The sequence below is a fragment of the Procambarus clarkii genome, chromosome 5, assembly GCF_040958095.1.
Source record: "Procambarus clarkii isolate CNS0578487 chromosome 5, FALCON_Pclarkii_2.0, whole genome shotgun sequence".
In the NCBI taxonomy this organism is placed as follows: domain Eukaryota; kingdom Metazoa; phylum Arthropoda; class Malacostraca; order Decapoda; family Cambaridae; genus Procambarus; species Procambarus clarkii.
Window position 1 is genome coordinate 10,421,068 of NC_091154.1, and position 25,403 is coordinate 10,446,470.

Sequence of the window (25,403 nt, forward strand, 5' to 3'; positions counted from 1 at the left end):
GTATGCAAGGTACATCATTTTTGACAATTCTGTCGCCGACACACCTTAGCGAGATGACTGCGCGCAACAGTACCCTAGCACTCTTAATAATTTTATTCAAGCACTGTTAACATAGCATGATGTAAGATTTTTTCACATTTCATATCGCGTGTGTAGATTAGAGAGAGAAGGCAAACATAGCTTGCAGCTAGTCAAAACTTATCATAACAGATATGATTTCACAGAGTTTTCAACCTTTGCCAGTTTTTCAATGTTTTCTCTTCACTTGTGCTAAGTGAGTCAGACAAAATGTGACATTTCATTTTATTATTAGCCAGGCAATATGCTATTAGCTAGATAGTCAAAACATAACAAGCATTATTTCACAGGAATTTTTTCTAGCAAATATGCTTCCTTTAAGCAGTTCAACACATCAAACACCAGCAGTTCGCAAAATTCCCTTTAGTCAATAATCATTTTTTACAGTATTTCTTGACTAAAATAGCACTCCAAAACATAAGTGGTAATTTTTATTCTCACTGTCGCACTATAGTCAATAATTTGTTTCGCAGAGTGACAAGTTACGCCTAGTGACGAGATTTCACGGTGAGCATAGTTTAAGAGAGTTCACACTGTATTAATTACGGTCATGGATATCTTATGTTATGTTTATGAAGATCATTACTTCTTATTTTTAACATTTTTCTTGCCCCCCAGCTTTTCAGTCTTCTCATATTCTTTTTCAAATAAAGTTTGCATACTGTTTTCCAGTAGATTGGCTTCACATTACATATATTAATCAATTTTCAAATTCAGTTCAGTTTCTTTTCAATATCACAGCTTTGTTGTCCCCCTGCCAGTATCTAGTTCAAGACCTCTTATTATCAATGTCATTAATACTGCTATCATCAACCATGTATTGGATGTCTCAGACATTCAGTTAACAACTTAGTAAGTGTTTAATGAACGTGAGAATCACTTCATGTGCGCTCATTTTAGTTTAGTTTAAAGTTTTCCATCTTGAATTAATACTACTATCACCAACTATTATTACACAATTGGAGAAGACAGCAGCAGGAGTGCAAGGCTAGAAAAGGACAGAGGACTGCCCAACGGAGCATCACACTCCGGCAGCCGTCCACCAAGCCCCCTCACGACGCCAATGGGCCGGATGGGGAGGGGGCCGTATCACTAAAGCTTTTACCCCTCCTACGGTTCTAAAACGCCTTTTCCTTGAGCACTTTTCTTCTCACTCCCGCTCCGTTTCTGTCTTCACCGATGGGTCTAAGTCTGCGGACGGTGTTGGCTACTCTGTTGTTTTTCCTGATCGCACTTATATGTGTCGCTTACCTCCGGAGACTAGCATCTTTACAGCGGAACTTTATGCTATTCTCTATGCTCTTCGTCTCCTGCTTTCTCGTTGTCAGTCCTCCTTTGTAGTTGTTGTTGACTCTCGTAGTGCCCTCATGGCTCTCGGGTCCTTTAATCCGGTTCATCCAGTAGTTGTCGAGATCCAGCATTGGCTATTTCTTGTTCACAGTAAATTTAAGTCGGTTGAGTTTTGTTGGGTTCCCAGCCATATTGGTGTGTCTTTAAATGAGCGTGCGGATGCTGCCGCCAAGGAAGCTGTCCGCTCTTGTCCCATCTCTCGTAAAGGCATTCCGTATTCCGACTTTTACCCGGTTATCCATTCCTCCGTCCTTACCCGTTGGCAGGCTTCTTGGTTGTCTCTTACTGGTAACAAGCTACGTACTCTTAAATGTTGTTTTTCCTCGTGGCCGTCCTCCTTCCACCGTAACCGGTGGTGGGAAACAGCTCTGGCGAGATTGCGTATTGGCCATACTCGCTTAACCCATGGTCACTTGATGGAGCGCCGCCCTGCTCCTTATTGTCCTAGTTGCATTGTCCCTCTTACGGTCATGCATGTCCTTCTTGAATGTCCTGACGTCCAGGACGAGCGTGTGTCTTGCTTTCTGACCGCCCCTCGCGGTCACCTGTCCCTCAATAGAATTCTTGGTGACTCAGATACTTTTGATATCGATCGCCTTATGCGTTTTTGTTCTCGTATTGGCATCCTTGGTGATATTTAGCGCCCTCTGATTATTTTGCGTATTTGATGGTGCTACATAGCCTTCCCGGTTTGGTGCCTTCTTTTGATAATTACTTACTTACTCTATAGGGCTATAATTTTTGGAGGATACAGTTGATTTATTGATATAAAAATTACACTTTAATTGCCCCAGAAGTTATCATTCCTAGTCTGAAAATAATATGGCTTTACTGTAAATTCCAGGTTACTATAGAGGTGTCCTTATACATATTGGATGTTGAGAACCACATCTAAATTACATGTTTGGGAAAAATAAACACCCTCTAGTGGCAGTGTTTATCCAAAACTAATGTTATAAACTACAGTATTTTACACTAAAAATGTCCATGCATAACATGCAACCTAAAAACACACAAATTACAGTACAGGATATTGAAACGTTTTGCAATAATTATAAACTTTATATAATAAAAATTATAAATTCCAGTATGGTTTTGCCATGGACGTCTGAAGCTCACATTCCTAGTCTTAACAGGTTTTATAATATTGCAAGTAACTTTTCATAACATTAGACACATTTTATATTTAGTTAACTCTTAATACAATAACCTGTTCTAGTGTATACCCTCATGTAAGTTTTATATTTTTATTATTCTATATATACCTGTAAATGTCATCAAATAGGCACTGTGAATATCATACAACAGGTACTTTGTGTGGATTCAAGTCTGTAGGTTTAGGCACATGGGAGCTGGTCGGCCGAGCGGACAGCACGCGGGACTTGTGATCCTGTGGTCCTGGGTTCGATCCCAGGCGCCGGCGAGAAACAATGGGCAGAGTTTCTTTCACCTTATGCCCCTGTTACCTAGCAGTAAATTAGGCACCTGGGTGTTAGTCAGCTGTCACGGGCTGCTTCCTGGGGGTGGAGACCTGGTCGAGGACCGGGCCGCGGGGACACTAAAGCCCCGAAATCATCTCAAGATAACCTCAAGATAACATAATGACATGTTGTACCTCTTGGTGCTGAATATATATTACCAGTAATAATGAAATATTTACTAACCTTTAAAAAAAGCTCTCGTGGATTAGCTTTAACTGGCTAATATGACGGCTTTTTACATTGAATGAGATTTTAAATTTGCTATGTTTGTGTATTTGAAAAGCCAGTGTTGAATGTAATGAAACACCAATTTCTGGGTGCACCCTGCCCTGGAAGCCCAAATTGAAACTGTCTATTTTCCGCTTGTTACAACTTGTAATATCCACAGGGGTGCCGGTGGCTGTGTGGATAGCACGCCAGATACATAATCCTGTGGCCCGGTTCAATTCCCGGTGACGGCAAGAAACAAAATGGGCAGTATCTTTCACCCTGATGCTCTGTTACCTAGCAGTAAATAGGTACCTGGGAATTAGACAGCTGTTACGGGCTGCTTCCTGAGGGTGCGTGTGTGGAAAAAACTAATAGTAAGCAACAGATGATTGACAGTTGAGAGGCAGGCCGAAAGAGCAGAGCTCAGCCCCCGCAAGTACAACTAGGTGAACACTCACACACCCAGAAAGCAGCCCGTAGCAGCTGGCTAATTCCCAGGTACCTATTTACTGCTAGGTGAACAGATGCATCAGGGTGAAAGAAACTGCCTGTTTCCACCTCCACCGGGGATTGAACCTGGACCCTTAGGACAACGAATCCCGAACGCTGTCCACTCGGCCGTCAGGCCCCTTCATGAAGTGGCGTCAGGGTGTTGTAACGGGGGCCAGCCTTTAACCTCACTTACTGGTTAAATGCTGGTGGTTATTAAGTAAACCTACAGACCAGAGTTCTGCTGTGTAACCTTCAGTTCAACTACTCGACATCTAAAACGTTTGGTCGTTTAGATGTCACGGCATGCACAGAGCTCCTGAACTCTACCAATGAGGTGGTAGAGGTACTTGGAATCAAGGTAGAAAATATAAATCTAATTATTATTCTAATATACAAACCACCAGATGCAACAGTTGAGAAATTCACAGAGCAGATCCACAAAATAGAGAATATCCTTGATAACCTAGCAAACCTAGTACTAGATATTATCTTTCTTGAGAGACTTCAATCTACTTAGTTTACAATGGAGAATAGTAAACAATAACATTATAGCAGAAAATCAACCTGGAAATAACCAATCACAGGTCAGACAACTACTGAGATTCTGTGACAAATTCTCGCTCAGTCAGCAGATTACAGAACCAACTAGGAACGAGAACACGCTGGACCTGATATTCACGAACAATGATGAGCTAATCAGAGACATTACTGTCTCAGACACTATGTACTCGGACCACAAGCTCATTGAAGTGCAAACTAACATTAATAATGGTAGTAGGCCCAAGAGAAACAACAAGCGAGAAGGGTTATTCAATAAATTCTGAACAGAGTGTGAATAGCTTGAGCTACCTCATCCCTTTGTGTGTATTTTACCTCAATAAATTTATTTCAATAAATTCAATTTTAATAATAAAAGGATGGCCTGGAAGAAAATAAACAGGGAACTTACAAACATTCAATGGGAAAATGTTCTAAGTAATAAAAATCCTACACAAAGAATAGAAAAACTGACTTCTGAAGCCTTTGAAGTCTGTTTGAAACATGTTCCTTTGAGGAAAGACAGAAAAAAGTCCAACGTAGAAAGAGAACGCAGATGACACTACAAAAGAAGAAAATTAACGGAAATGCTCAAGCAGACACGACTTTACATACAAAGAAGGAATAATTTAAACAGGGAGATTGAAGAAATTGAACAGAGTCTGAAGCATTCATATCAGATTGAAGAAAGGCAACAGAAAGCAATTAAGATTCATTACCTGACATAAGTATAACGCTGATTCAGCAATTACAGTGTAACATGTTCAGTGGATATGTTATGGTGTCTGTACACACAGTTCTCAGTACAGAGAAGTTAGTTGAAGGCGATCTTTTTGATCCAGGCGAGGTATGGCGGGTGGTGGAGATTGGCGTAGAGGCCAGGGAAGTCCTTAAGGCCGCACCCATGCCCGCGCGACACTATCCCAGCCAAGGTGAAGCGCCCATCTGGGTTACGGGTCACGATGGGTCCCCCGGAATCCCCCTGGGGAAGTACAACAAACATAAATCAAGAAAGAAAAGATGTGCGAAACTTACTTAATCTGCTCATTAATACAGAAAGAATCGAGAACGGCTGATGGTTAAAGGTGGTTAAAGGTGTGACAAGCTGATGGTGAACTGACAAGACACAACAGGTTGATGGTGGAGTGACACTTGACACAACAGGTTGTCAGATGTTGAGTGATGTAATAACCCTTCCTGTTTGACTCACACTCAACACCCCACTGCTACTACTAATTTTGGTCCTCCCAATGTTATGGTGCTTGTTATGTAGTCTCTAAATCCCTCGCAGCCCAGGATAACTATCTCCTTGAAACGCCATTCTTTCTCATTAGTAGGACCACTCCCTTTTCTCACTCTCAACACCCCAGGTTAACACTGCTTGCAGATCAATGTGACCCCCAATGAACTACAGCTAAATTATTAACTCTGAAATATTAAATGAGGTGGGAACAACAAGAGAAATGATTATTATTTTAAAACTAATAAATAAAAACTCATTAAACACTGCCACCACCTCCCTTGCGTGATAATCTGAATGCGTCTTTTATTGACCTCCCAGGGACGGCAGATGTCAATAATCATGAACTCAAAGGGTATAAGAATCTTGGTAAAGAATACTTGAGAATCAAAATGTAATCTTTACTTTACTGATTGAGGATTCAAGGGCAACTCTAATATCCATAACATGAAGGAGAACACATGGGAATTTCTAGTACCGTACATAAAAACCACAAAGGAATAATTTAAACAGGGAGATTGAAGAAATTGAACAGAGTCTGAAGCATTCATATCAGATTGAAGAAAGGCAACAAAGCAATTAAGATTCATTACCTGACATAAGTATAACGCTGATTCAGCACCAGCATTAATAAAAAGGGAACAGATAACTACACAAATACATTAACACACTTTATTATTGAAACACGTATATTGAAATCAAAATTGAAAATATCTATATCCTACTCATAATAAAACATTCTAAGAGGCAACAGAAATGTAATACTGATATACATGAATACTCAAGTGGCACCATACCTTAATACTGTACTGCAAAACCAGCCCAGATGTTGAGTGGCTGCCCTCCAGGTCACCTGATCTGTACCCCAGTAACGCCCAAGACACTTGACACAACCATTACCAGCCCAGATGTTGAGTGGCTGCCCTCCAGGTCACCTGATCTGTACCCCAGTAACGCCCAAGACACTTGACACAACCAATACCAGCCCAGATGTTGAGTGGCTGCCCTTCAGGTCACCTGATCTGTACCCAGTAACGCCCAAGACACTTCACACAACCAATACCAGCCCAGATGTTGAGTGGCTGCCCTCCAGGTCACCTGATCTGTACCCCAGTAACGCCCAAGACACTTGACACAACCAATACCAGCCCAGATGTTGAGTGGCTGCCCTCCAGGTCACCTGATCTGTACCCCAGTAACGCCCAAGACACTTCACACAACCAATACCAGCCCAGATGTTGAGTGGCTGCCCTCCAGGTCACCTGATCTGTACCCCAGTAACGCCCAACACACTTCACACAACCAATACCAGCCCAGATGTTGAATGGCTGCCCTCCAGGTCACCTGATCTGTACCCCAGTAACGCCCAACACACTTGACACAACCAATATTTCTAAAACTCTTCCCAGTGGACAACAAGCTCCTCCCATTTCTAAGTTTTCCTACGTCCAATAAGCCCCGCCTCTCAAGGTTCGACACAGTAAAATGTGACACAACATTTGGGTCTTCTGGCATTTGGTGAAGGGTTTTATATCACTGCTACTACTAATTTTGGTCCTCCTAATGTTATGGTGCTTGTTATGTAGTCTCTAAATCCCTCGCAGCCCAGGATAACTATCTCCTTGAAACGCCATTCTTTCTCATTAGTAGGACCACTCCACCTCCCCCCCCCCACCTTCCCTCTCTTTCCTTATTACAGTGTAGTCGGTGTATGTGCACCGAGAGGTATACTGTGATGTCAAGCAGGGTGTACATGCACAGAGAGGTATACTGCTTTGCCAAGCATGCAGGGTATGTGTGTACCGAGAGGAATACTATTTCTCTGAACATATACACTGAGTTTACCTTAGTCCTGGGCAAAGTTATGGATTACAACAAACTTGCTGGTTGCTTAGTAGGCTGCCGATGTGGCCTTAATAACCTTCCGTGGTTGGCAGATCTTAAAAGTATTTACCACACCAAAACTAAGGGTACAGCTACTCATCGTGTGGTGGGGGAGAGCTAGGCCTGCCGGTGTGTTGGCGAGAGTAGGCCTACCGGTGAAGGGCCCCCTCTGAGCAATCCTGTTTCTCACCTACTTGCTGAGGGTGCATTAACTCACACTTTATTTCTTGCCTCTTTCGTTACGGTAATTTATTTTCTGGTTTCTATAATAAGTCAGTCCCACCATTAATTTGTTCCCTCCCAGCATTGATAGGTGGCCTATTGCAGGAAACTTATGCAATATTTTAACATGCAGACACATTGCTGTGGACACATTGAATAACGTTAAGGCAGGAGCCGCTTGATAGGCTATACTATCCTTTTGAAGAAGGGAAGGCAACTATCAGGAGAAAGCTCCAAGCCATTACGACTATATAGCACTTGGAAGGTATCAGGATAAGAATTTTGGATGGGTCGGGGAGAAGGAATGTGTCCAACCACTTGGACGGCCGGGGATTGAACGTTGACCTGCATGAAGCGAGCCCGTCTCTCTACCGTCCAGCCCAAGAAGTTGGACGTCTTGTTGGAGAATTTTCTCATTTTCAGTAGGAGTGGTCAGCTATATCTATACAGCGCTTGGAAGCAATATGGGGACAAGGATCTTGGATAGCACACAAGGAATGAATGGTGCCCAACCACTTGGATTATCAAAGATCAAACACTGACCTGCAAAAATCGATGCTGTCGCATTACAGACTAATTCGAGTGGATGGATCATTTTCACTACTTAGCGTTATTTTCTGCACTATTATTTTGGTCTGAACTTGTGTTACATGCAATGAATTTCACTAGGGATTTTATGTGTTATATAGTCATCTCATATCCGGTCCTGGTAGTACAGTCGGGTTTGTTGTCGACGCACAATCGAGAATTCCAGGTTCGAATCCCAGGCGGGACAGAAATGGTTGGACACATTTCCTTTTATCTAATTTCAAGTGTTCACCTAGCAGCAAGCAGGTACCCATGAGTTAGCTTATTGTGGGTTTGCATCTTTTGTGAGGTCAGTAATTCGACCTGAGGGGAAAGGGGAGGAGGACCTTGATAAAAAAGCCTAACATGTGTGAATACCCTCTGCCTTCCTGTCCCCCGACACTGAATTATATTGCACAATATACGGCTGCACCCCACAGATGTTCCTATGCAGGGTCACCAGGTGGCGTTACCTGGTTACCTAATACAATAGTTATTACGCATACCAGTGTTGGTATTGCCATGTTTATTATAATAGGTAGAAACTGATGGAATTTTAAATATTTAATATCTAATAATATTATGTACTTCAATATATGTGCAATGTGTTTGCTGTCAGTATTATATTCACCACAACAACGGAAAGTGTAGATCAACATCTCGATACATAAGACGTCACACCAGTATAGAGGGCCTCGTAGCCTGGTGGATAGCGCGCAGGACTCTTAATTCTGTGGCGCGGGTTCGATTCCCGCACGAGGCAGAAACAAATGGGCAAAGTTTCTTTCACCCTGAATGCCCCTGTTACCTAGCAGTAAATAGGTACCTGGGTGTTAGTCAGCTGTCACGGGCTGCTTCCTGGGGGTGGAGGCCTGGTCGAGGACCGGGCCGCGGGGACACTAAAAAAAGCCCCGAAATCATCTCGAGATAACCTCAAGAAGATATTCACCACAACAACGGAAAGTGTAGATCAACATCTCGATACATAAGACGTCACACCAGTATAGAGGAACCCTCACTGTTATTACCTGGCAGGCGTCGCGTCCCCCATTGCGGTCTCCAGCACACACAGTCTCCTGCCCAATACCCTGAGGCCATGTGGTGGGGTACTCTAGCAGAGTAGAGTAACTCTGATCGCACTCTGACGACTGGAACACCGTCACGTTCACTTCCTGCAACACTGAGCTGGGAAAACCAGCTGAGACAGTAAAAGCAAAGGATGATAATTGCTGTTCAGATGTATTAAGTATTTATCATTTTAATATATTTTATAATGCAAAACCATAGTATGAAGATGATGGAGAGCGTTCTTAAGAACAATCTTAAGCCTGTGACACTAAGTAAGTATTTACATTCTTAACGTGAGGAACACATTCGAAGGCTTTAATTGCTAAAGACAATTTAGGATATCTACAGCAGCAATTAATCATTCAAATGAAAAACGGTAACTACTATTTATATAACAAACATTTCTTAACTACTTCACTACTTACATAACAAGCTACCTCACTACTTACATAAATTACCTCGCTACTTACATAACAAACTACTTCACTACTTGCATAACAAATAGATTTGTTCACGATTGTGATACTCTTCTCGGTACTGATGGTTTATTAAATACTCACTAGGTTTATCTTTACATTCCTGTAGAACCCTGGTAATTACTTTGTCTGGTCCTGGGCACTTTTTAATTGTTATATTAAAGTTATTATTATATTAAAAAGTTATTTTAAATAACTTCTTCCATGGCACTCCAAGTGAGGATTAGCAAGGACAAGACGTTCTGTTATAGACCAGTTTGAGTGTAATCTGTAGTCATTCCTGTGTGTATTGTGTCTATAACTACACTGTTGTGTATGCTTCAGTCGGCTTTAAACTTGATTACTGCCAAGAATAATGAGAATGTGGCAGGTAAGGATACCTGATCAACCAGGCTGTGATTCACACGCCAGGCTGCGAGCAGCCGCGGGATCCTTGACCCCCAGAATCAAATTAACGCAAGGTAGCTTTTCATTCATGAGCCGAGGTATTGTAGTGTGGGGGATTGTAGACAAGTATGTTGTCCAGCGTGACTCTGGAGTGAGAAGATCAGAATGAGCTTGCAATGACTATACATGAAGAGTTTAAAGGAATACAAGAAGATATAATTGGAAAACGGAGTTTTTCCAAGAATAGAGAAAGTAAGAAAGTCTTCCCAGTTCACGAAATCCCATCTAGTCCAGACAGCTGCATCCCAACGGAAGGGATTATACATCAACGAGTGCTTGACCAGGAACAGACAGCAACTCCTCTACCGCCTGCGTCAAATCCGTCAACAAAACCCAGATGCGATTCATCAGTGCTTTCTTAGAGATGGACTGATAAAGGTGAGAAATACCGCAGAGGGCAAAATGTTCACAATTACTAAAGAAGAGAACCTCAACACTTTCCTCTCCCAATGTGGTCTGTCTCAGCTCATTATCACTCCCAGTGAATTAACTTAATTAACCCCCTGTCAACTAGTGGGGCTAGGTATCCTAAGTCTCCTTGTTTCATTTTCTGACTTAATTTTTAACTTACTCTTAACTAGTCATTTACTGAAATTATTTAATTGAGTGCATTAATAGTTCTTCAGGTCTTATTAATTATACAGTCATAACTGAACTATTTATAGTTAATAATCATTAGCTTAAATTTGCCTATGCTTATTATTCAACTTTTCTTTAATCTCATTTATTACCTAGGTTGTCTAGACTAGTCATACTCCCTTACTCCATTGTAACCCTGTAAGCCCCTTGTAAGCTACCTCATTTTTTTCTTTTGTTATTCATTTTGTGTTTGTTTTGTACAGTATTGTGTACATCTTTTTCCCTATTTTATAGCTTATTTCTACCTTGTTATTTGCCTTTCTTCCCTTGTTTTTCCTGCAATCAGCTTTTTTTATGCAGACAAGTATAGACCCAGAACTTAACCTCTTATCCACTATCTATGACAATAATCACTTTAACGATCTAAATTGCAGATATTTTGCAGCACATGATGTAAACAATGTATTAACTCATAATCACAATATCTCTGTAATCAATTTGAACGTTAGATCCCTAGGTAAACACTTCGATGATGTTAGTGCCTTGATTGAAGCTATTGACAACAAATTCTCTTTTATTATACTTACTGAAACATGGTTGAAAGAGGATACTACTCAACTCTTTAACATGCCTAACTACTCAGCAATTCACAACTGTCGTCAACTTCAGAGAGGTGGTGGCACTGCTCTTTACTACCACCAAGAACTAACATGCTTAAAAGAAATTAGAACCAGAGACTGCTATGGGGAGTATATCTTCGCCAGCTTCAGAGTCAAGGGTGCCGAGTCTGTCCTGTCTGTGGGTGCAGTTTATAGAATTCCTAACACTGATGTGTCCGAATTCAACTCAAACCTTAGAAATCTAATACTTGATAACAGACTGAACAAAAACCACCTAATTATCGCAGGGGACTTTAATATTGACCTCTGCGAGCCAGAACACCCTACTGCTGTTAGCTTCCTCAACTGTATGAATTCCTGCTTCCTCATACCCTTAATCACTAGACCTACTAGAATCACTGATAGCACTGCCACGACTCTAGATCACATCTGGACAAACATAACCTCTCCGCTTACTTCAGGTATAATCACCGATAGCACTACAGACCATTACCCCACATTTCTCTTAACTAACATTAGCAAACCACCTCTTGAGTCAAGAGAGATACGTTTTAGACTACACAATGAAACTGCTATAGACAATTTTATAACTGCTGCTGATAATGTCAACTGGGAGTCCGAGTTAGGTAACATAGAGGACATCAACCTAGCAGTGCAATCTTTTCTTCAAAAAACTCTTAGCCTTTATAATACCCACTGTCCTATGCTTACAAAACAAGTCACAACCAAAAGGCTTAACAATCCCTGGCTTACAAAGGGAATACTTAAATCTATTAATAAAAAACATGACCTTGAGAAGAAGTATAGGTTAGGAATTGTCTCCAAAGAAGTCTCAAAGAATTACTCATTTTTGCTATCTAAGATAATTAGACGAGCCAAAACTAAATACTACGAAGATAAATTTACCCAAATAAAGAGCAACATTAAACAAACTTGGAGATCAATTTCACAAATATTGGGATCAAAAAAGTCTTTAAATACCAAACCGACTTTCCTGTCTAATAACGATGGTCAGCTTTCAGCCTCTGATTCTGCTATTGAGTTCAATAGGTTCTTCTCTTCCATTGGTTCATCCCTTGCAAATGACATTCCATCTTCCAGTACTGACATTAAGGACTATCTTACAGGTAACTATCCACAGTCTCTGTACCTAAAGCCTATTAATTCCACTGACATCAATGAGATAATCCTTTCCCTTAAAACCAAGTCTGGTGCCCTTGAGGAGATACCAACTTTAATTTACAAAAAAGCCTCCAGATCTTTAGCCCCTGCTATTGCTTTGCTCTTCAACAAGTCACTTGAACTCCAAACCTTTCCAGATATTCTAAAAAAAGCGAGAGTAACGCCTGTCCACAAATGTGGTGATCTCACAGATGTTAACAACTACAGACCTATATCTATCCTGCCAAACTTGTCAAAAATTTTTGAAAAACTAATCTATAAGCAGCTTTACTCATATCTAGCCAAACTCAATATACTTAGCCCTTGCCAATATGGCTTCAGACCCAAAAAAAAGCACTAACGATGCACTTATTAGTATGCTTAACTCGATTCATACAGCTCTTGATAAAAATGAGTTCCCTGTTGGGTTATTTGTGGACCTGCGTAAAGCTTTTGATACTGTCAACCACCAAAACCTTCTTCTTAAATTACATCATTATGGAGTCAGAGGACACTCCCTACAATACCTCAAATCCTACCTTACTGACAGGCTCCAATATGTTTCTGTGAATAATACAATTTCTCCCACCCTACCCATCAACATTGGTGTTCCCCAGGGCAGCATACTTGGCCCTCTCCTCTTTCTCATCTACATTAATGACCTTCCAAATGCCTCCCAACACCTCAAACCAATTCTATTTGCTGACGACACAACCTTCATTTACTCCAGTCCTGATCCCCTTGCTCTAAATGCCACAGTAAATACTGAGCTAAATAAAGTCCATCTGTGGCTAACTGCCAACAAACTCACCCTTAACATTGACAAAACTTTCTATATTCTGTTTGGCAATAAATCCTCTAATCAAATAAATCTCAAAATAAACAATACCCAAATTTGTAACAAATTAGATGGCAAATTCCTTGGCATTCTCATTGACCACAAGCTGAATTTCCAGGGACACATTCTAAACATATCAAAAAAAGTTTCAAAAACTGTGGGCATTCTTTCTAAGATCAGATATTATGTACCACGCCCTGCCCTGGTGACTCTCTATTACTCCCTTATCTATCCATATCTCAACTATGGTATTTGTGCTTGGGGCTCTACTACCCAAAATCACTTACGTCCTCTAATTACTCAACACAAAGCTGCTATTAGGACAATTTCCATTTCTGGCCGCAGACATCACTCAGTACCCCTACTCAAATCTCTGAATATGTTAGACATTAAGTCACTGCACATTCTCTCATGTGTATTATACATATACAAAACGCTAAACTATAATGCCAATCCTGATCTCAAAAGCTTCATAGAAGGTTGTAACAGAACCCATGAGCACCACACCAGAAATAAATACAGTTTTGATATTCCTAGAGTACGACTTAATCAAACTAGAAATGCTCTACAAATCAAGGGGCCCAGAATGTGGAATGACCTTCCCAACCATGTTAAAGACTGTACCTCTCTCAACCAGTTTAAGTTAAAAACGAAGCTATACCTAATAAATTCCCTGTAACCTACCTTACCCTTCTATTGTCAACCATGTCTGCTTTTCTTTAAAGAGCGCTGTTTGTCGACATAATTGTATTTGTGCTGCTTTTTCATCTATGTTTTTATTTCTTGTTTTCATTCAACTCATTATGCTCAATTAGTATTAAGCTTGTCATTTAAGTTTATCATGCCCGAAACGCTTTGCGTAATAGTGGCTTTAGGCATTGTATGTACTAGCTCTACCTATAAGTCAACCAATCTTTGTAAAAAATTATTGTATATATGTACCTTACCTAAATAAACATTTTCATTTTCATTTTCATTTTCAAGAGACTGGAAATGCAGGTATATGGAACGACATGAAACTCGAGCTACATTAGAAATATATACGTTTTAAATATTATGGTTAAATCTTTTAAATGCAAAATAGTCACTGACCAAACTCAGTGTTGCCCCAGCCTGCTAGTGTGACGTTCTGTCCAACCAGACTGTGACTGCTCTGACCTCCCCATGCCAGACACACTGGATTGATATTTGGCTGAAATATAATAAGAATAAAAATAGGATTTCTTTGGTAAAGCAAATGAATCTGAATTTTAGATTTGAATAACAAATGTGTATTGATTTTAACAATTATAAGATAAAATAAGTTTTATTTAGGTATGAAGACATTTATTGAGTTAAGGCCTCCACCTGCCGCCACCACATGTCTGCCCCCCCCCCCCCCCCCATCCCTGCTCCGTTACTCTCCTTAAGACATCTAAGTCTTAGTCTTAAGATGTATAAACTGAAAGTGGCTTGATGAACTTTAACCGGGTTATTTTCTCGTGTCCAGACCTGTTTTTCAGAGTAGCAATAATGCATACTACGTACTCATCTGATTATTTAGTGGGTTTTTGGTTTAACTGCTCTTTTTCTCAAGAGAAGGAAAATATAACCTGGAGGCTAATGTTGGGATTAATATAATGAGGAGAACTACAAAGGACTTGTACTGTACTACTTTAAAAATTACTGTATGCAAAATTAATTCAACTAAAGTCTCTAGTTAGGGTCGTAAATCCTAGCTGCTCTTTTCCTAATGACAGACTATGGGCTGTAAGGGGCAAGTGGGGTTCCTAAGGATGAATGGAGAAGTTGAGTGAAGATCCACAATCAACCTGCAGAAAAGTTTCTCACATCAGCTTGTATTGTTATTACAAGGATAAGATTTAATAATTCAGTTCTATAACTGAACACTGGTTCTCTTTAAATCAGGGATCTAAACATGTACACAGTCCAGCCTAGCACCTTAACTATAACACAGCCTAGCACCTTAACTATAACACAGCCTAGCACCTTAACTATAACACAGCCTAGCACCTTAACTATAACACAGCCTAGCACCTTAACTATAACAGCCGATATTCATCAATATAAATAAAAATGTAAATGTTCATTTGTTCAAAATCGCTAATCTCCGAAAGTTCTACACCGATTGCATTGAAATTTTGACACAACATTCCATTTGCATCAGAGCGTGTTTTTATATACATACTATATAGATGTCACGTCTGGGACAGGAAAAAACATGTTTTTTTAAAACTGTGTTTTTCATGTGAGGGAAATCTTCGAAACCTCTTTACCGATTGCTTTAAAATTTTGACACAATGTTGCATTCCAATAGGCACGCGTTTTTATATACTTGCTAAATACATGCCACACCTGTGACAGGGAAAAAAACCAGCGTTGAATGTAATGAAACGCCATTTTCTCGGTGAGACCCGGAGGCTCCCCGGAGCTTTACCGGCTGATATGCTAATGTCAGACTTTGGCATCAGTCATGTGTATGGAGTTCTAGGGCCTACCGGGGACCATGAGCCAGAACCTGGCCCCCTCAGAGAGGCAAGGGGAGCAATGGCCTATAGAAATCCCCGTGTGGTTGGAAGCATTCTATGTCTGCCATCGACCGGGTCAAGCATCCAGAAAGGTAAGCATTCCAAAACAAACCCCTATTCTGGTGAAAATTGCTACCTAAGCCGAACTAGTGAATAGAACTCTTCAACAGAAAACAAGAAAACTAGTATGATGTCATACGTCACCGCGCCGCTGTCTGCGCAGCTCCCCCCTCCCCGGGAGGGGGAAGGGGGAGCCCCAGACCTCCCACGCCGGCTATCCACCCATCAGTTCTGAGGCTGGATGTCAAAACACGCGAAAAACGCCGACCGGAGGGAGGGAGGGTTGCCGGGGAGCCTCCGGGTCTCACCCAGAAAATGGCGTTTCATTACATTCAATGCTGGTTTTCTGGGGGGAGCCCCGTCGGCTCCCCGGAGCTAACTACCCACAGAGGAAGGTCAAAGGGACAAAACCGGGAGGCGGACACCACGCACCCCCCAAGGAGGCGAGACAACCGGCAGCAAACGCCAACCCAAGGCGCCACAGCCCCGAAAATCCCGGGAACAACACGAGAACCACGAGCAGCAAGGCCCCTGCACGAACACCAAAAATCCATGCCCGAAAGACTGCAAGGCCACGTCGCCCAGACGGCAGCGAGAGCAGCGAAGCCACGAACGCCACAGGCATGAGGGAAGAACACAGGCAGCTTAGCCGCAAGAACACGGCTGACCACCCGGGACACCATCACCCGCGAACCGGGAAGAACAGAACCGGATCAACGCAAAACGCGCTCCGGACCCAAACGGCATGGCACGCAAACAACAGCGGAGGGCCGCCACTGAACAAAAAAAACGACACACCCCCGGCCCGACCAACGAAGCACCAACAAACCCTGGACCCCTCCAGAATGCAGCAGCCCCACCCCGCGCCAGAAAAGATGGAGACTGCTGCCATCAAACAACCAAAACGCTAAAACCGAAGGAGCAAGAAAACTCAGCGAACCGACCCCCAGAGGCAAAGGCCCAAAGGAAAGAGCCGACGAAAAAACACACCGGAACCGAAGGGGCACTACCAACCGAGGAGAAGACAGAGCACGCTGCCCAGAGACCAGGATGGTGCAAGCGGCGCACGAACAGGCCGGAGGTGAAATGACGCACAAGACAGCTGACTAACGGTGCAGAAGCAATACCAAGACCGAAAGCAAGCTGAAGCGGCTCCGCCTGCGCCGCACGAAAAGAGGCGACAGTATGTGGCAAGACGACGGCCCCCAACCCCCACTAGAAAACCAAGCCGAGAGTAAACCAAGCTAACAAGAGGAACCACCTAAGAAGGGACAGGAAAAGGAAGGACCGCCAAAATACCCCATACTGCCGCCAAGAGAAGCACGCAGGTGGGACACCTACCACGAAGCCACCCGACCACCAACCGGAGGCGAGACCACGAGGCAGAACATAAGCAGCCCCGACAAGGCCCCCCCGAGCCCAGGAAAAAGGCGGAGCCGCGAGAAGATCTCGGGCGCGACCACCGAAACCCAGGCGGCACAAGGAGATGGAACGTCTGCCGAACAGAAAAACTCCCCGAAGCATGCAAGCCCGCCAGGAGTTCAGAAACGACGGGTCCGACGCGAGACATCGCAAGAACCCCCCCCAAAAAAAAAAACAACAACAACCGGCAGGGCAAGCTAGGAAAACCAAAGAAGGCGGAAGGGTCGCCGCCAGAACAGGACCCGAACCAAGGGGCACGAACAACTGCAACAGACCGAGACAAAGAAGCACATCACAGGACACAGGCTGACCAACGCCTAAGAACACACGCAGAACATCCCTGCTGCAGAGGAGGCAGGAAGAAAGAGCAGAAGCACAAAAAAAAAAAAAAAACCAGGAGAACAACCAGGGGTGGACAATCAGGCAGGGACAAAAACCCCACGCAATCCCCAGGCACAAAACGGCAGCAAAGTGCCACTCCACAACCGGACACAGGAACAAGGACACGCCACCGTGACACACGGTACCAATACACACGTGCAGCAGCAGCAACAGGCACCACTGCAACATGCAACATGTAAATAGCAACTCCCCTCTGCAAAGGCAGAGAACGGAGCAGGCAGACCCCAGACAGGGCCAACGGAGACACGACAAAACCCTGCAGGCCCAGAAACCTGCACCAGGCGACCGACGGCGGAGAAACCCCGCTCGATACCTGCTGGATGAGGTACTGGGAGCTCTTTTACACCTCAAGCCCGGCCCAAGGTCAGGCCAGACCGGCCAGAGGATGGCCCACCAGGCAGCTGCTAGGAGCAGTCCACCGGCCCACATACCCCCACAACCAGGACGGGCCGGAACTGCCATACGAAAACAGGCCAGTGCGCCCTGGAAGTCCACGGACGAACCAGCAAGAAGGCTTATGCTCGCAAGTAGGTCGTGTAACAAGCACAGACCACTGATGGTAATACAGTGTTCCCCAAAAGTGCCAATAGCACCACTGCACTCCACTGGTACTATCCCGCAAGTTCTACCAGATAGGCGGGACCCAAGAGCCAGAGCTCAAATCCTGCAAGCACAGCCAGGAGCCTCACCAGGTGAGTACAGAACCAACCCTACAACCCCCACACCTCACAACATTAAAAAAGGAGGGTCCCCTGAATGACTCCAGCATGGGTTGGACATGCACATGAGGGGGACAGGAAGGGGTGATAAAGGGACAGTCACTGGTGTGCGAACGGTCTCAGTCGTACAAAAATATACCTAAATAAAGACAGGTATATAAACACCGCCGCATCCAGCGCCCGGCCAAAAGACGCCAGACCGCAGAAACTCACCTGGCGAATGGTGGCTCGAACTTGACACGACTCAACCGTGCCCAGAAGAACTTGGGAGCACCGCCAGGTGAAGACGCCAGAGCCGGACCCTGCCGGACCCGCAGGAGAACAGGGAGAGGCGAAGGTGGCGGTCCACACCCATGACACAGGGAAAACCGCGGTGTCCTCCCCACAACTGGGAACCAGGACACCCCCGGCGCGAAGGGGCACATACCACAGCCAGGGAGAAGAACGAGAGGCGAAGCACTGTAGCAAAAAGGGCGCAAAACCCCAGCACTGAAACACCGCCCAGACCAAAACAAACTCCACGGCGCATGCGCATAACACGCTGGCCGAACCGCACACCCTCCCTGCGGGAAGGCGCCAGCCAGGACTATTGCACGAGAAAAGGAGCCAAAAGAGGAAGCAGGAACAATAAAACCGGCCAAAGAAGCAAAGAGCCCAAAAAAAGGAACCCAACCGGGCGACAAGTAGCCCAACCGGGCGACAAGTAGCCCAACCGGGCGACAAGTAGCCCAACCGGGCGACAAGTAGCCCAACCGGGCGACAAGTAGCCCAACCGGGCGACAAGTAGCCCAACCGGGCGACAAGTAGCCCAACCGGGCAACAAGTAGCCCAACAGGGCGACAAGTAGCCTAACAGGGCGACAAGTAGCCCAACAGGGCGACAAGTACTAGGAGCCGACAGACGTTCCAATAATGCGGGAAGTAGCGAAAAACCTTCCCGTACCCTCGAGAACACAGAAGCCAACACTAGTCCCGAAGGCACACGAAGGCGCAGGCGCACCCGAGATCAGAAGTCACGCAGAACCCCATCGAACGGGGAAACATGACAAAAACACCGTCCCAAAAAGCGGGGGAGGAAACATCCACCCACAGGACGGAACCAACCGACTCAAAGGCCAAGGAACCGAGCCCGGGGAGGGGCCGACGTCCAACAGCACGTACGGCGAGTGGGGAGGAAAGACCCCACTCCACGTAACCACAAGCCCCGCCTAGAGGGGGATAAAAACCCCCACAGGGTCTAACGGGGCCAAGGCCCCCCCAAGTCAGCCCCTCCCCAGCCCCGGGAACCTACACGACAGGCCCCGGGGCCGAGCCGTTCCCCCAAAGCCCCGGCCGTACCAGAAAACCGGGGCAGCCGTGAAAACACTAAGGAAGGGAGCCCACTGGCAGACTCATACAACACGGCTGGAGGAACAGGCCCAAATGCCCCCGTCACTACCCCGGAAGGGGAATTCCCCGAGACTGCATGAGTCTCAACACCACCAAACACCCCGCCCTGAACCTACAGACGGTAAGGAACCGGATGCAGGCAGGAAGGGTGAACCAGGGGAAAGACAAGGGGGCGTGGATGGAACTGAAGCAACCAACACCCCCAAGTCCCAAAACGAACTACAACGGGGCTCCCGGGGAGGAAACCCCGAGAACGTTGCCACCACCAAGGCTCAAGTGCAACGCCCCTGCTGCCCGCACCCGCTTTGTTAGCACAACTGGGTAACCGAGCCATAACGAGCAACCAAACTTGCAGGACACCGGGTTGAAGGTGTCACCGACCCCACAGGCAGCAGACGGAGGCAAAACAGAGAGTCACCCAGAGACAAAAGGTGAGAGCAACCCTCAAACTCGCTGGAAGCGAGGGGGGGGGGCTCTGGGGTCACATCCATCGGACCCGCGCGCCCCCAGGGGTTTCCCAGGGTCCCGAGCGTTTACTTTAAGAGGACTCGCGCTCAGGTAATCCCAGGCAGGGTACTGCTAACCGGCACCCAAGCTACCAAACAACTTTCTAAGAGCTGAACCCCCGGGACGTGTACACTCACGGGGACCTAGCAGGGGGTACCACCAGAAATACTCAGAACACAAGGGACACAAGGGGCAAGAACGAAGGCAGACCCCCCCACCAGGTATATAAACAAAAGAAAAAGAAAACCCCGCAAGAGGACAGCGTACCCAAGCGGAACAGAGCCGGCCGCTATGATTGGTAAAGACAAGCTGCACAGTACCCCGCACCCCACCAGTGCAAACACTGCCCCTTACTCTAAGGCGAACAAGGGAGACAGAACACCCGAGTGTAATGATCTGGGGCTCAGATCATTGGTTCTCCCTTCTCCCCTCTTTTCCCTCCCCTTCTCCCCTCCTTTCCTTCTCCCTCTCCCCTCCTTCCTTCTCCCCTCCCCTTGGCCGTCAGTCGTCTCCTCCTCTTCCCCCCCCCCTGTCGCCCATTTGTCAGGGTCAAGAGGTTGACCTGAGGGTAGGGTGGTCGTGGATACCTTGGCTTCTCCCACTCAACTTCCCCACTCAGATATTTCCCTCTCCACCCCCTCTCATCCCTGGGAGTTGTAATGATCTGGGGCTCAGATCATTGGTTCTCCCTTCTCCCCTCTTTTCCCTCCCCTTCTCCCCTCCTTTCCTTCTCCCTCTCCCCTCCTTCCTTCTCCCCTCCCCTTGGCCGTCAGTCGTCTCCTCCTCTTCCCCCCCCCCTGTCGCCCATTTGTCAGGGTCAAGAGGTTGACCTGAGGGTAGGGTGGTCGTGGATACCTTGGCTTCTCCCACTCAACTTCCCCACTCAGATATTTCCCTCTCCACCCCCTCTCATCCCTCTCTGTCCCTCTCAGCAGCGGCCTTCCCCATACCAGGCAGAGTCAAATGTCCCTACTCCTATCTTAGAGGAGACAGGCTTGAACATAAATTATCAGTTTTGTAAACATTGCTCGCAGGTGCCTGGGCTCCATAGACGCGCCTTGTCCCCCTTCTCTTTAGCTGGAGAGAGCTGACTCAATCTTCAGGAATTCATGTAGCTTTCCACGACAGATCAGTGAAGGTGATTGGCCTGAGATAAGGGCCAAGTCCTTATTGGCCCTAGAGAGCCAGACCTCAGGCCTACGTGTTAAATGGTTGGCCATTGCCAAAATAATGGGTGGAGCCCTGGGGCTGTATTAGATGGTGGGAGGAGCAATCCTTCCCAGCAATAAGTTGGAAAAACTAAATTTCATCAGTGTGTCTTGGGAGTGTATTAGGAACAGGGCCGCAAGCCCGTATCCTCGGGGCTGAGGGCAGCCATCAACATCTTGGCCGTGGTGCGGGTATTTAAGGTATAGTGCACTTGAGTTTTGTGTCCTCGGTAAATATCCATTGTGCCTCTAGGGAAATAGAATAGGTTATGTGTTCAAATTGTCTTGATTTACATGTTTCATAAAATAAATTGTATAGCTTGTCCAGTGGTATTCACTTAACTCCCCTTTGATATATTTTGCTACTTTGTCATTTTTTAGGTGTTGTATTGGAAGCCCCCCCAGGTTCTCCTAACAATTAATCGATACTAAAGTTGCCCTTGGTTTTAAATTAGTAACGTAAATTACACAAACTAATTTTCCAAAAGTTATTACTGAAATTCATATTACCCGGAGTCCCATGGTTACTGATTCCTTGCCTTCCTGGGGGATCGGTGATTGACACATTCAGGTATGGTTGGTCGGGAAGGTGGTGGCAGTGTAAATGTGTTTTGTTATTGTTTTTTTTTTAACTAATAACCCTTGTCCTTGGTGTATCTTCCTCATTTAATATTCCTCTTACATACGTGGCAGTCCAGTGAGGGGTCATACTGGACTGTAACAGTGTTAAGCTGGGGTATTGAGTGAAGAGACAGAGATTTACAACAGAGAGCGTATATTACGATCACGAGAGATAACAAGATAACAGGATTAATACTGGGAAACATTGGGTTATTACAATAAAGGCCGCGGTTATTACGGCAGGGTAAGCGATCGTTACACGAGCACACAAAGAGCGGCCGAAAACCAAGCAGTAAACGGCCAAGCAGGGGCAGGACCCAAGGAACTTGTGGAAGGTGGCCCCAAGGGCAGTACTTACAGGGCACCTAGGGAAGGGAACCCTAGGCGCATGCAGCCCGAGTACTGAAGAATCACTCCCGGCTCACGCACCACCTAGAAAACAGACACCACACTCTAGGTACAGTGCTGAAACAACCACTGGAGCCGGAGCACATAACCATTGCCTATAGCATCAGCCGAAGAACTGATGGGTGGATAGCCGGCGTGGGAGGTCTGGGGCTCCCCCTTCCCCCTCCCGGGGAGGAGGGAGCTGCGCAGACAGCGGCGCGGTGACGTATGACGTCATACTAGTTTCCTTGTTTTCTGTTGAAGAGTTCTATTCACTAGTTCGGCTTAGGTAGCAATTTTCACCAGAATAGGGGTTTGTTTTGGAATGCTTACCTTTCTGGATGCTTGACCCGGTCGATGGCAGACATAGAATGCTTCCAACCACACGGGGGTTTCTATAGGCCATTGCTCCCCTTGCCTCTCTGAGGGGGCCAGGTTCTGGCTCGTGGTCCCCGGTAGGCCCTAGAACTCCATACACATGACTGATGCCAAAGTCTGACATTAGCATATCAGCCGGTAAAGCTCCGGGGAGCCGACGGGGCTCCCCCCAGAAAACATGTATTTTCTGAAAAACAGTGCCATCTGTTGGACGTAAGAGCAACACACACTAATCTCTGAAAGTTCTTCACCAATTGCTTTGAAATTTTGACACAACATTCCATTCGAATACACGAATGTTTTTACATACCTACTATATTGATAGTAGGTATGTAATTTTTACCTGTCACACTTTTGACAGGTAAAAACATGCTTTTTTTTTTAAACAGCGACATCTGTTGCACGTAATAGCAACATACGCTATATTAAATATGTTACGATTACATTTCAATGTTTCCGATTGCATTGATAAATTGAATTTTCATTGATTTTGATTTATTTTCATTTTGATTGAATTATTTTGTGTGACATTTCATTGGACTTGGGCTGTGTTGTTCACTATACTGTTCATTTTGTAAGCATCTTCTTCAGGTTATCTTGAGATGATTTCGGAGCTTAGTGTCCCTGTGGCATGGTCCTCGACCAGGCCTCTACCTCCAGGAAGCAGCCCGTGACAGCTGACCAACTCCCAGGTACCTATTTACTGCTATGTAACAGGGGCATCAGGGTGAAAGAAACTCTGCCCATTGTTTCTCGCCGGTGCCAGGGATCGAACCTGGGACCACAGGATCACGCGTCCAGTGTTCTGTTCGCTCAGCCTCAGGCTCCCTTATAAGTATAAGTATAGATGCTAGACCTGTGACAGGTAAAAACATTCTCTCTTTTAAGAATCAGCACCATTCGTTGCACTTAAGAGTATCACACGCTATACTGAATATGATACGATTCCATTTCGATGTTTCTGATTGCATTGATAAATTGAATTTATAGATTGATATATTTTCACTTTAATTTAATTATTTTGTGTGACATTGCATTGAAATTTAACTGTGTTGTTTACCATACTGCTCATTTCATGAGTTTACTTTATTATTTTTTCATTGTTTTTCAGTTCGTTTTTTTGTAACTAATTTTCTTACATTTCAGTAATGGGAACATCAGATCATTTTATGTTCCCAATTTTCTGATGGGAACATCAGATAATTTGGAATGCATCGGACGAGGGAGTGAGGAGTGATGGGAAGGACAAGGGGACGGGAGTGGAGGATGGTGGAGAGGACGAGGGGACAAGGGAGGGAGTAATGGTGGGGAGGATGAGGAGATGGAGGAGGGGGGAATGGTAGGGAGGACAGGGGGAATGGTAGGGAGGACAGGGGGATGGGGGAGTGGGAGATGGTGGGGGGGGGGGAGTGGGAGATGGTGGGGAGGATGAGGGGACGGTGAAGTGGGGAATGGTTAGGACGAGGGGACGGTGGAGTGGGGGATGGCGGGGAGGACAAAGGGATGGGGGGGTTGGGGGGAGAACAAAAGGACAGGGAAGGGGGGAAGGGGGAGGACAAAGGGACATGGGAGTGGGGAATGGTTAGGAGGATGAGGGGACAGTGGAGTGAGGAATGGAAGGGCGGACGAGGCGACCAAGGAGTGGGGGAATGGTTAGGAGGATGAGGGGACGGTGCAGTGGGGGATGCTGGGGAGGCCAAAGGGACGGGGGAGGGGGAGAAAGGTGGGGGAGGGGGAGAAAGGTGGGGGAGGACGAGGGTTCGGGGAAGAAGGGAATCGTTGGGAGGATGAGGGGATAGTGGAATGGGGAATGGTGGGGAGGACGAGGGGACGGGAATGGGGGATAGTTCGGAGGACGAGGGGACAGGGGACGGGATAATTATGGGGAGGATGAGGGGACAGGGGAAAGGAGAAAGGTGAGAGGACAAGGGAACAGAGGAGTGGGGGATGATGGGGAGAAAGAGGGGACAGGGGAGGGGGGAAATGGTAGAGAGCACAAAGGGACTGGGAAGTGGGAGGTAGGGGGAGGATGAGGGAACGGTGGAGTGGGGAATGGTTAGGAGGATGAGGGGGCGGTGGAGTGGGGGATGGTGGGGAGGACAAGGGGATGGGGAAGTTGGGGATAGTTGGGAGGACGAGGGGATGGGGGAGGGGGGAATGATAGGGAGGACTGGGGAACAGGGGAAGGTTGCTGTGACTCAGCAACGCAACAGCAACACATGGCTGGGTACAGCTAGTATATTAATATACACAATTTATATTGTATTAGTATGATATATATGAATATGCAATCAAATGACCTTAAATGTGGTCTAGGTACTATTAACTAAGTACAAGAGATTATATTCAATATGATAAACTTATATTATAAATTAAAGATAACTAAGTAAGCAATTGTTAACTTAATGTATATTATCAATTATATACAAATACATTCAATTTATATGAAGAGATTCAGTTAAGCCTGACTTGACTTTTCCTAAACAAGGGACACTCATGAGGGTGTGTACCTCACGAGCGTCAGGGGTCCTGA

At 45.4% G+C, this 25,403-nt stretch overlaps 1 protein-coding gene across 2 annotated transcripts in view; it reads right to left on the reverse strand.

Moving 5' to 3' along the window:
- Nucleotides 1–2,353: 2,353 nt before the first annotated feature.
- LOC138373282 (venom protease-like) overlaps nt 2,354–25,403 on the reverse strand; it is a 36,830-nt gene continuing 13,780 nt past the window's right edge. For both annotated transcript variants that reach the window (XM_069339353.1, XM_069339357.1), the window contains 3 exons: nt 14,343–14,442; nt 9,090–9,259; nt 2,354–5,130 (listed from right to left, as the gene is read on the reverse strand). In XM_069339353.1, coding sequence (XP_069195454.1) covers nt 4,963–5,130; nt 9,090–9,259; nt 14,343–14,442 — 438 coding nt within the window. In that variant the 3' untranslated portion in view covers nt 2,354–4,962. The remainder of the gene's footprint in view (nt 5,131–9,089; nt 9,260–14,342; nt 14,443–25,403) is intronic.